Source organism: Chiloscyllium plagiosum, unplaced genomic scaffold (genome assembly GCF_037043375.1).
Source record: "Chiloscyllium plagiosum isolate Xiang-an unplaced genomic scaffold, Cpla_swu_hap1 HiC_scaffold_34, whole genome shotgun sequence".
NCBI classification, from domain to species: domain Eukaryota; kingdom Metazoa; phylum Chordata; class Chondrichthyes; order Orectolobiformes; family Hemiscylliidae; genus Chiloscyllium; species Chiloscyllium plagiosum.
The window spans coordinates 50,921,250-50,934,561 of record NW_028270172.1 but is presented as its reverse complement, the minus strand read 5'-3'; the positions used below and the strand labels follow the sequence as shown (position 1 = coordinate 50,934,561).

Genomic DNA, 13,312 nt, shown 5'->3' with positions numbered 1-13,312 from the left:
ATCAGGGTCAAATACATGAAACTGATGAGGGCACTGAGGAGAAAAACACGAATGATTAAAAGACAATGTGGGAATATGATGGCAGTCACCTTCAAAGGGGAGCCAAAAGTTTTATATTAACATTCAAATTGCAAGTAATAGGGAGCCAATTAAGGGCAAATAGGGAGGCACAGGGCAAGGTTAGAATTTTTGATGAGTAATTTCCATTGGTACTTATTAAGAATGAAAAGCAGAGACACTAGAGGTACTGAATGGGATGAAAAAAATTGGAAGGATTTAGTGGAAGGTTTATTATGTTTAAAGTAGATAAGACATCTGGTCCAGATGGCTGGCGTTCGAGTGTGAAGGTGCTAAATGAAGAAGATGATACAAGGGCTTCCAATATTCCCGAGGTTTTGAAGAAATACCATAGAAAGAGGCAAATGTGTATCCTTAGCCAAGATATAGTAAAACACCATTTCTAATAATTACTGGCTGGTCAGGTTAAAATCTATCATCCACAACTGCTTACATAAGAGAAAGGGGCAGGAGTAAACCATTCAGCCCTTTGAGCCCACTCAACCATTCAATTAAATCATAGATAATCCTCTACTTTAACACAAGTTTCCTGCACAATCCTTGTATCTCTTGATGTTTTTAACATGTCTATCAATCTCAGTTTTGATTACGTTCAATACCTCAGTGGTTAGCACTGCTGCCTCACAGCGCCAGAGATCTGGGTTCAATTCTCGCCTCAGACGACTCTCTGGGTGGAGTTTCTGTGTTGATTTCCTCCGGGTGCTCCGGTTTCCTCGCACAATCCAACAATGTGCAAGTTAGGTGAATTGGCCATGCTAAATAGCCTGTAATGTTGGGTGAAGGGGTAAATGTAGGGGAATGGGTCTGTTTGGGTTGCGGGTTGGTGTGGACTTGTTGGGCCGAAGGGCCTGTTTCCACACTGTAAGTAATCTAAACCTCCCCGTCCACATCCTTCTAGGTCAGGGAGTTCCAAAGATAGGGCAGAAGAATTCAAAGATAGAAACAATAACCAAGAAATAAATCTGCAAGTATTTGGAGTCTTGAGTTAATTAAGGACAGTCAGCATAGAATTGTGAAAGGTTTATTTGTACTTTTTTTAATACTAAGCTAAGAAGAATCATAAATTATGAGGCGATGCTGAGACACTTCAGAGGAAAGTTGACAAGTCAGCCAAATAGACAGACAACTGGCAGATTAATTTCAATGTACAGAAATATGAGATAATGCATTTTGATAGAAGTAACACAGAGACAATACAGACTCAGTCTTTGAGGATAATGTTAGAGCAGAGAGATCTCGATGCTCACATGCATGATTATCTGAAGGTGGTCAGGCAAGTTAAAACAGTTGTTAAGCTGGCTTGTAGAATCCTTCGCTTTATAAATAGAGGCATAGAGTATAAAACAAGAAAGTGATCCTACTCCTCTATAAATCACTGGTGAGACCACATGATAGCAATAAATTAGAGTAATGGGACTGAGAGGATGCTCTACAAAGAGCTGACATGTGTTTGATGAGATGAATGACCTCCTTTTGTGTTGTAATACTCTATATGACTCTATAAGTCATTAGGGATGAATAGGAAAAGTAGTGTAAAAATTTGATTGTGTTCGTTTTGGCTTTCTATTCATTTGCTGAATTTCAATTTAACTCAGTGTGGTGCAAATCAATATTTACGAACAAGTATGACCAAGGATCAAAATGTATTACCTAGGTATACATTTTATGTATACATTAAGATAATCCCTTCCTGAAGTTTATAAATAACTTTTTCAATTTGTAGGTATTAATTCAGGGCCATTTGTCAGATATTAAAGCAAAATACTGCAGATGTTGATAATCTGGAACAAATACATAAAATGCTAGATTCAAAACATTAACTCTGTTTCTCTCTCCACAGATGCTTTCAGACCTACTGAGTTTCTCGATCATTTCTGTATTTATTTCATATAAATGGTGTTGTCTCTTAGTTCAAACTTAGATGATATATTCTCCCAGTTATAGTAAAGACTCATGGTGTTTCAACAATGTCATTTCATTGGAAAACATTAGGATTGTAGTCTAAGTTTGAACGCTTTCTGCTATCTTATTTTGAAGAAAATTAAATTTGCTCTCTCGAATAATTTATCTCTTGTAATGGGGCAAATCAAGCAGCATCTGTGGAAAGAGAAGTACTTCTCTGAATATACATTAAGGATAATGAATACAAATTTCAGTGTCCTTTCTTTTGCTTCCATAAGAATGTTTAAAAAAATTATTTCATATAATATAAGTGATGTGAGGCACAAATTCTTTTCAATGGTTATTATATGTTTGGAATGATATCCAAATCTTGATTGCAGTTGTGGCAAGTGGCAACAGTCAGTTTCCAGGATGCAGTACAATTCATGGTTCATTGTGAAACAGAGTTTAGAGATTGTTAAGTCTTAGACTGGATCAGTTAAGCTTTGGACAACCATTGTACTGAGTGTTTAAATGTTATAAGAGCATACAGAACTGCAGACTCTCTGTTATGATATAACAAAAGGAATACAGATACAAGGAACACAGAGTGCCCTGAACAGATTTCTGCATATCCATGGGAGCAGTCAACAACATTCAGTAAACAGTGCTTTACACTGGTGGAGTTGCATATCCAAATATTTAGATGACCTCGTAGGATGATAGAATAAAACTTCAGAAGCTGATTAATCTAATCTGTGTACTGAAATATGTCATATTTGAAACATGACATTCACAAAAGAATTTGATCATTAAGTCAAGATGTTCTGCAAGGTTTCTCAAAATTCATGTCTCCTCATTGCAGGGAGAATGCATGACTTCAGCATTTAAATTTAAATGATATATAAATGAGCATTCAATCAAAAATACAATGCATGTTGTTCAAATTTAAACATACTTGGAATCATAGAATCCCTAAAATGTGGTAAGAGGCGATTCAGCCCGAGTCTGCACCAACCCTCCAAAGAGCATCCCACCCAGACCCAGTCCCCTTCCTCTCCCCATAACACCACATTTACCACAGCTACCTACCCTGCACATCACTGGACATTATGGACACCTAACCTACACATATTTGGACTGTGGGAGGAAACTAGAGCACTTTGAGGAAACTCACATAGACATGGGGAGAATGTGTAAACTCCACATAAACAGTCACCCAAGCCTGGAATCAAATCCAGGTCCTCAATGCTGTGAAGTAGCAGTGCTAACCACTGAGCCCATCATGCCACCCCAAATTGACTGTGATTTACAGTCAACAGCTTAGCATTAGTTTTGTTCATATTGGACTTCAGACCACTAAACTTAGAAGATGAAATTCTTTATTTCAAACATGCAGATGCATGCAGTTCCATTTTACTGCATTGTGACTTGTTAATAAATGCCTATGTTTCCAGATCTCTAGGATAAATATTTTGATCTGTGCATGCTTTAAAGATTATGTTGGAGCATGTTTTGAAAAGTAACTTATCTCAATGTTCAGATTAGACTGATAATCTGCTGAACCAGAGGAGGAGGCAGGAGATACAGAAATTGGGGGAGAGGTAGAAACCAAGGCAAATATGACTAAGAACAGGAACAAACAGGGAAATGCTGCTGGAAAGGGCAGGGGAGGTGGTCTCAAATGCATGTGTTTCAATGGAAGAGCCATGATAGGCAAGATGGGTAACATAAGAGCTTTGGTTACGACTTGGAACTGTGACATTATTGCAATCGTGGAGATTTGGCTGAAAGAGGGACAGGACTGGGAGCTGAATGTCTCAGAATTTAGATGTTTCAGATGTGATAGAAGGGAATGGAAAAGCAGTGGAGGGGTTGCATTATTGGTAAAGGTGCATCACATAACTCTACCCAGGGAAGATGCATCAGAGAACTCGAACACTGAGGCAGTATGGGTGAAACTCAAGAATGGGAAAGGTCAAATCACAATGCTGGGGGTACACTACAATAGCCAGCAGGAGATAGAGGAGAGAATATGTAGACATACTTTGGAACAAGGTAAAATTAACAGCGTTGTTGTGGAGAGTGATTTTAACTTCCCTTACATTGCTTGGGTTCACTTGTGCTCGGGGCTTGGATGGGGCAGAATTTGAAAGGACCTTTCAGGCAGCTTTCTTGACACAGGGTTATATTGGACCTGGTTTTGTGAAATGAGTCCATTCAGATAAGTGAATTTTCAGTCGGGAGCATTTTGGGAGTACTGATCATAATGAGTAAGATATTCATGGATAGGGATAAAAGCAGTCCTCGGGTGAAGGGTGTTAAATTAGGGGAAGATGAGCTGCAACAATGTAAGGCAGGAACTGGAGAATGTTGACCAGAGGTGGCTGCTTGAGGGTACCACATTGACTATGTGGGAATATTTCAGATGGCAGATGAGAAGAGTTCAGGGGCTGCACTTTCCTGCGAGAATGTAGACTAGGTATGGCAAGTTATGTGAACCTTGGATGACCAGGCATGTTATGAGATTCATAAAAATAAAAAAGGAAGCATAAATCTAGGAGGATGGGAACTGAAGAAGCCCTTTAAGTACATGAAAGAACTTAAACAAGGAATTAGAAGGGTTATAAGGGGTCATGAAAAGTCATTAACAAATAGGATTGAGGAGAATAGATAAAATAAATAGATAAAACAAGAGGTAGCTGTGGAAAGAGTGGGAGGAATCTGTGTGGAGCCAGAAGAGGTAGGTGAGGTCCTAAATGAATACTTTGTGCTGAATGAAGGCCTCTGCTGTTCACAGTCTACATAAATGATTTGGGGGAAAGTGCAGCTGGTATGATTATTAAGTTTGTTGACCCCACAACGATTGCTGGAGTTGCGGATAGTGAGGAGGATTGTCAGAGAATACAGCAGGATACAGATCAGCTGGAGGCATGGGTAGAAAATGGCAGATGGAGTTTAATTGGGACAAATGTGAGGTGATGCATCTTTGAGGATTAAATACAGATGGAAATTATACAGTGGATGACGGAACCCTTAGGAGTATTGCTATGCAGAAGGATTTGGGTGTGCAGGCTAATCACTGAAGGTTGCAGTACAGATAGATAGATAAGTAAGTAAAAAAGGACAATGACACGGTTGTCTTCATTGGAAGGGGTGTTGAGTATAAGGATAAGCAAATTATGCTGCAGCTTTAAAGAACTTTAATTAGGCCACACTTGAATATTGCACACAGTTCTGGTCACCACAGTACCAGAAGTTAGTGGATACTTTGGAGAGATAACAGAAAAGTTTTACCAGAGTGCTGCCTGGTATGGGGGGTTCTAGCTATGAAGGTTGCATATACTGGGTTTGTTTTCACTGGAACGCAGGAGGTTGAGGGGCAACCTGATAGAAGTTTGTAAGATTGTCAATGGCATGGATAGAGTGGCAAGTATAAGGGTTTTCCCCAGGCTGGAGGGGACAATTACTAGGGGACCCAGGCTCAAGGTGCAGGGAGATGTTTGAAAGAGATGTGTGAGGCAAAGTTTTCACTCCAAGAATAGTGAGTCCATGGAATGTGCTGCCAGAGGAGGTGATGGCTGCAGACACAATAGCAGCATTTAAGAAGCAACTGGAATAATACATGAACAGGAAGGGAATAGAGGGATAAGGATCCTATACATGAACATGGTTTAATATGGAAGGGCAAAGTGTATTAGTGCAGGCTTAGAGAACTGTTCCTGTGCAGTATTGTTCTTTGGTCTTTGCTGAAGTTTTATTCTCACAGTTGTAAACTCTTCAATGTATTATATTATTACTAGTTTGATTTGGAAAGGTGCATACAAAAACATGTTGCTCATAATTTCCTTTCATTTAAAACAACAGAGCAATGAGGTTTAAAATGTATGATGTTAGCAAAAATAATTATACACAAATCTTTAATTAATCTTAGCTACTTTCGTTTTTTTGTAGAAAATTCCAAATATTTGAAAATTTATATGTTTTACATTTGCTTTCATTGTACTGATATTAATCTATCTCAGTGAGGAAACATTTTGAATTACTTTTGATAATTTCAACAATTCGACTTTGTGCTGTTTATTATTATCGTCATCTGCATACAATTTACAGCTCTGTTTTGGCACCAGAATTCTAAATTATTTAGAACAAAAGATATGACAATTAACTAACTGATGTGACTCAATACTTTATGTTAAAGCTTAAATACAGAACGAAATATATTTTTCAATATAATTTTGAAAGCGTTTAATGGAATTCTTATGCTTCCTTGCTCATGTCACCAGTTAACGATTTTGCCGCCATAGGACAATCCCATAATTGAAGGCTTTAAACATTTCACGTTCGGTAAAATTTTGTTTTCCTCTTATCCTATTCTTTTGATGCGATACCGCTGCGAAAGCGATGTGCCTAAATTTGTATTTTTAGGAGTGCTTATTAACTGCGCGGTTTGGAACTGCCTTCACCTACCTCTTCGGTAACTGCAATAAGATCTTAAAGGCTTATCGCTTTCTCCCTTCTTCGACGAATTTGATTGTTCCAGAATTTAAAATACTTGGAAATATTAGCTCATCGATTTACAAGAAATCGTTAATAATTCAGGATGCTGTAGAACAGCGCGATGCCAATTTATTTTTTTCAAGATGGGTTTATTTATAACATCTACCTTAGATTTGAGCAGGGTGGCAGTTTACTGTACATAAAATTGAGATCACTTCCTTGTATATTTCCTTGAAGGATTTTTTTTCTCTGTTTCAAGAAGGCTTCCTTGTTTTGCTATTGTTTCGTCAAATTGAATCGATGCTATTTAACTAATGAGACGAAGACCAAAAACGATGTTTCCCAACCTAGTGTACTCCCGAATTAGAGTCAGACACATGGCTGGAATCCTGAAGAGCTTGGATGTTTGTGGTATTTGGCAAATGAAAATGTTGTGGTTGTATGCTAAGGTTGTGAGCTCGGTTCCATTGTTTGGTTAAATTAGAGAGGATCTTGCCTTTCAGGATTTTTTTTTCCTCAGTATCCGGGGTACGTTCATATACTTGGTTCTGATTTAATTTTGGGGTCAGTATCCGTTAAAATTTCTTGGCCAAAAATATTGTTTTATCCTGGGTTCAACTTTGATCCAATTTGGTGTGAGTACTGGTTAGTATTTTGTTCAATAATGATCAGTATTTTTGAGGCAAATAATTGTTTATTTTTTACGTAAATTGTGAAGATTCCTTGAAGGAGATCGGCGAGCAGACTAATACAGAAGATAACTCAGATCACGAAATATTCAGAAGTTAACGCTCTGACTTCTCTTTCCTGGTCACCTTTTCGCGCCAGTAGGGCGTGAGCTTGGGTCGGAGTTGTTCAATGTTCGTGTCGAATGTCTGCAACGATTTCGTGGAATATGATCACCCAATTCAGGACTAACTGCAGAATATTCAATGTTCCTCTCATTGGTCACATTTTCCTCATTTATTTTAAATAAAACCTCGACATTCTGTTTCAAAAGTAAAGTTGCCGTGGTCCTGCCGGACCATAGGATTAGTCTCCCGTTGGGGAAAGGCGACTAATGGTGATGTGACCTGAGGGTCACCATGCTTCAGGCAAGGGAAGAGATTAGAGAGGACAGTCCTTTATGGTAACCTCAGCTGGTGGAGGAATCGAACCCACAGTCTATTATAAACCAGTTGTTCAGCCAACTGATCTAACCGGACGAGCCATGCTATTTAGTGGCTAAAGAAATCGTGAATAGTCCATAGTTTCACTTAGATATGCAGACTACCTCATAAATGTTCTGCCAAACTCAAATGTAGGAACAAGTTTGGCTACTGCGTCAGAACAGGTTTTCTGATTCATAAACTGAAAAATCTGAGGTTTACACAAAACATTTAGACAACGGGTTTGCTTATTTCTCTGTTTGATCCATTACACTCGGAAAGGTTCCTACCTTAATCAGACAAAGTGAAGCAGTGTTTAGCAATGTTGTTATATAAATAAGGGAAAGGGCAAAACACCCTTTACTTTCAAAATGCACAACGTTCTGTGCATGAGGAATGTTTTCCACCTCATCTCCACTTGACCCCGTTTGATGTTATTTAAATATTCTAATTAATACATACTAATTTTTCAAGTACTAGTTCCCAGTTAACAAACAACTTGAATAAATTTAATTGATTCTATTTTTCAATTGTGCGGTTTTAAATAAAAATCGATATCTATCTAACCTTTTAAAGGAGAAGTTTAACTGTGGAAAAATCCAATTTCTCGCCTTTTTAGTTTGTGACAACCTGTATCTTGTATCTTATCCATATCAATGAACTCAGATTTACAAGAAACAAAAATACCACAAGCACCCGATGACTAAGACGTACAGTGTCATCTCCAGTTCAAAATAACCTATAAAATAATCGGAAGCGCCCCAACAATCAATTATATACCTCACATTACACTATGGTCTACTGTGAAACCAACGGACATTCATTTTCATTGGTACTTTCACAATATTTAAACATTTATCTAAAATTCACCGTATATTCTATCCACATCTGTGTATAGTCCACGTCAACAGACCGTTTGGGAAGGGCATGGTGACTTCCGTGCTATTAATGCTTTACTTTGGCTGTTAAGGAATAAATAATCGTATCGTATCAGAATTCCAGTAAGTTACAAATGTTTTTACATTGCCATTTCAAGATCCCTGCTAATTCTATTTTGATGTGGGATCTAACCTTGAATTTGTGGTTAATTCCTGCTCGCTTTGCGGCTGATTATGTCTCTATAGACTGCAGTGTTTGAGACACTAGCAGGCAGGCGGGCCTTGTGTGACTGACTGAATGTCTACGTGTAGATTAGAACAGGCTATTTTCGCAGGTCACCAACACGGTTCACCTGACATGAAAGCTAGTGCTGGTGTTCAACTCCTACCCAACCGTGTCAGAAAGAGCGTGTATCCTGTATCAGCGCGAGGTTCTAGTGACTGTTCAGAACGTCTTCATTGATCCAAGGTTTCAGATAAAGAACTGCACAGCGGGGTGCGCTACAGCGAAACCTTCTTCACTCCACACGGCATCAAATGGAATTCAAATGCCTACGTTTTGCCAATTTCCGTGAACACGAGCACTTCCTGTCAAACTTTTTTAAACTTTATTTTCTCATTCCGTGTTTAGTTAGCCACCGTTAATTCCTACCCCCAGTATCTCTGACGATTGCTTCACCCTGCCGTTTATTTTATGCAGTACATGAACCGGAGTGCGAGTGGAGTCCGAGGCCAGCCCATGTCACCTTCTGTCGTTGAGTGGAGCTGATTCCTGGCCCAGAGGAAAAAAATGTCCAAAGGGAGTCAGTACCAAGATGCCGACTGTGTGTGTTCTTACGGGATGAAAATCACCTGGGACATTAACGACCCCAAACTGCCCCAGGTAACTCTTGTAAAATATTCGTCTTGTAAGAGAACGCGTTCACATGTGGTATTTCTACTTGGATTGGTGGAAGTTAACAGTGAAATATCGTTCCTTAAACGGATCTTGAAATCCCTGAAGTTGGTCGAGGAGAGCAATTTGGAAAATACTTGCTTTTACTTTTTTGTGCTTCTTTTAAAAATATATATAATTGTGCATGTTGTATTCATCTCAAAGGACGTTATCTGAATGTTTTTCAGTTCAATTTCAAAAGTTAAACTGGAAACATTTTGAAATAGTTAACTTCTGGGGTAGAGACAGAATCAGACTCGTCCTAAAATTCAGTTCAGACAAGTACGATCTTTCCAGAGATGAAATAATTGGAGAAACTCAGCAGGTCTGGGAGCATCTGTGACATTTTCTCGGGTCCAGTGACCCTTCATCAGAAGGTCCAGAGCTGGTGGCTTCCGCCTTAATAATGTCCATTTGCTGTTTACTGGCGGGTAATTCAGTTCGTCCCTTCGAACATGTTCAATAATTCGAAATCTAATGTAGTTTAAAAAGAAAGACTATGATTTCGGACTGGATCCGGATGTTCTGAACTGCAACAATTGCAATTTAATAAAATTTGCAATAAATTTTAGACATCCTTTTATAAAACACATGTAAGTCGGTTTTAATTTGATCGTTTAGATTTAGTTTAGAGCGATCGCAGATTGATAAATAAATAGATCTAAAATTGATCAAGTCATGGTCTAAATTTGGTCTAATAAGTGTGCCTGTGGTATGGAGTTCAGAAAAGATCTGTCCACGTTTGCTTTTCTCATATAATATTGGTTCTCTGCTGCCTTCCATCGTTGAAAATAAATCCTTTTTTGTGTGTAACTGACAGGACATAAAGCAGTTTGATACGTTCCAGGAATGGACAGATGGCTATGTGCGATATATTTACACTGCAGATGATAAAAATGCGCAGAGGCACCTTAGCGGCTGGGCCATGAGGAACACCAACAACCACAACTGCCAGATCCTGAAAAAGTCCTGCCTTGGAGTGGTGATCTGCGCCAGAAACTGCACCTTGCCTAATGGCAGCAAATTACAGCTCAGACCGGCTATCTGTGACAAAGCTCGTCAAAAACAGCAGAGTGAGTAACCCACAGTCTGGCATTGTATATTGTTGGATTAATATAAAATTATTTGTAGGAGAGCTCAAGTATCTAACAGACTGAACTAGATTTGCATCAGGAAAGGGAATGCCTGTTGGAAAGTACTTTTAAAATATTCGTTCAAAGGTTGTGGGCAGCTGGCTAGGTCATCATTTATTGTTCATCCCCTATTTGCCCAAGAGAAGGTGGTGAGCTCACTTCTTGAGCCACTGCTCTCCGTGGGCTTTAGGACCAGCCATATTGCTTTTTGGATGAGAATTCCAGAATTTTGACCAACAGATGTAAAGGTAAAGGTTTAACCCAGTATGTAAAGGTTTAACCCAGTATGGTGTGTAGCTTAGAAGAGAAAGGTGGCGCTCCCACACATCTGCTGCTTTTGCCCTTCTCGCTAGTAGAATGTTACTCAAATATTCCACTCACCAAAGAGCAATGGGGGCTGTTTGAAAACAAAACAAAGATTTGGTGGGAGGAAGGAAAGATACAACATCAAGAAAGGGATGGAGATAGACTGAAACCACTAAATAAAAAGAAAACTTACTAGATGTGGTGCAGTAGGATCTTCTAATCTTAATAGAATACATAATGTGAAGAAGTTGCTTTTTCAGAGATCTCTTTCTCTGCTCTAAAATTGTATCCTCTCAGCAGATAGACTTGGACTGATTTTTGATTTGGTGCTCAGTTTTCTATGCTTTGAGATGTTTCTTCACTTTCTAATCATACTCCTTCCATACCTTGGATTACAGTTGCCCTCATATAATAGCCACAGTGAAATTATTAGCTTCTCCTTAAAACTAAATGAATCAGAAGAAATTTAAGTAATTATTATTCTCCCCTAGATGTGGAGGTGCTAGTGTTGGACTGGGGTGAACAAAGTTAAAAATCACACAACACCAGGTTGACACTATGAGACCGTGATCTTTTGCTATACAGTCTGTGTTTTATAATCCTGCCCCACTATTACCTGATGAAGGAGCAGCACTCTGAAAGCTAGTGTGCTTCCAATTAAACCTGTTGAACTATAACCTGGTGTTGTGTGATTTTTAACTTCAGGTATATATATATATATATATATATATATATCCAGCTTTCTTTTGAAACCTCCTTTGGAATCCACCTCTACCACCCTTTCAGACATTGCATTCCAAATCTTATTAACTCCCTGAGTAAAGAAGTTTCTCCTCAGCTCACTATTAGCTCTCTTGCTGACAGTCTTGAAATTGTGACCACTAGTTTCTGACATATTAACTAATGGAAACAGAATATCATTTCTTACCCTGTCAAAATTATCATATTTTGAACACCTCAATAAGATCACCTTCTAATCTTCTCTGCTTCAAGGAGAATAATCACAATCTCTCTAATCTATGCTTGTATTTATTTTTTTTCATTTCTGGTAACAATTGAGTAAATCTTCTTTGAACTCTCACCAGGGCTTTAACATCCTCCCTTAAATAAGGTACCCAGAACTAAACAAAATACTCCAAGTGTGGTCTGACCAATGATTTGTAGAGGTGTGGCATCACTTCCTTGCTTTTACATTCTATGCCTCTATTAATAACCCTATAAGCCTTTTCAACAACTTTTTTCTACTTACCTGGCCACCTTTAGAGAATGAAGTTGAAAAATGTGATGCTGGAAAAACACAGCGGGCCAGGCAGCATCTGAGGAATGGCCTGAAGGAGGGTTTATGCCCGAAACATCGATTCTCCTGCTCCTCGGATGCTGCCTGGCCTGCTGTGTTTTTCCAGCATCACATTTTTCAACTCTGGTCTCCAGCATCTGCAGTCCTCACTTTCTCCACCTTTAGAGAGTCATGTGTATGAACCTCAAGGTCTCTCTACTCCTGTTGTACCATTGAACCTGTATTGTCTCTCTGTTTTCTTCTATCAAAATGCACTACTTCACATCTCTCTGCACTGAAATTAATTTGTTAGGTCTCTGCCATTGGTGAACTCAGCTAATTTAATTTGTTTAATTTTCTCGGATCCTAGAAATGCTTCCAGTAATTTTCCTACCACTGAGGTTAGACTGACTGGCCTGTAGTTTCCTAGTTTATCTCTTTGCTATCAGTCTCCCATGTGGAACCTTACCATAAATATTGCTGAACATCAAATAGTCTATGTCAAAAGCATTGCACCTGGTCATCTCTTCAAAAAATTCAATCAAGTTGCTCAGAGTGGTGCTGGAAAAGCACAGCAGGTCAGGCAGCATCTGAGGAGCAGGAAAATCAACATTTTGGGCAAAAGCCTTTCATCAGGAATAGAGGTCAGATGTGACCTCCCCCTAAAAAAACAAAGCCATGTTGACTGCACTTGATTAATGCCTGCCTCTCCAAATGCAGATTAATTCTGTACCTCAGAAATGTTTCCAATAGTTTCCCTACTACTGAGATCAGACTGATCAGCCTGTGGTTTCTGATTTATTCCTTGCTCCCTTCTTGAATAATAGTACCACATTGGCTGTCCTTGAGCCTTCTGGCATCTCTCCTGTGGCCAGATTGGAATTGAAAACATTTGCAAGTGCCCTGCTTTTTCCTACCTTGCTTCAGTCAACAAGTTTCATCAAGCCTTGGAGGTTTATTTACTTTTAAGCCTGCCAGACCACTCGGAACCTCCTCCCTGTCTATACTAATTTTTAAAATTGTATCACAGACCTCTCCAAATTTCATTACCCATATCATCCCTTTCACTAGTGAATACTGATGCAACACATACATTGTGACTTATAATAGTCCAGGGAGAAATGGTTGATAGAATGCTAGTACATAGAGGACAAGCAGGTGTTATTATAAAAGAAAAC

The 13,312-nt window shown here is 38.9% G+C and overlaps 1 protein-coding gene across 3 annotated transcripts in view; it reads left to right on the top strand.

Annotated features, from left to right (window-relative positions):
* gcm2 (GCM transcription factor 2) overlaps positions 1-13,312 on the top strand; it is a 51,105-nt gene that overhangs the window by 2,182 nt on the left and 35,611 nt on the right. For 2 of the 3 annotated variants that reach the window (XM_043719021.2, XM_043719020.2), the window contains exons 2-3: positions 9,186-9,368; positions 10,240-10,492. In XM_043719021.2, the coding sequence (XP_043574956.1) occupies positions 9,276-9,368; positions 10,240-10,492 (346 nt within the window). In that variant the 5' untranslated portion in view covers positions 9,186-9,275. Of the gene's footprint in view, positions 1-8,510; positions 8,609-9,185; positions 9,369-10,239; positions 10,493-13,312 lie in introns of those variants that run through there. The other variant, XM_043719019.2, reaches the window with a different exon arrangement.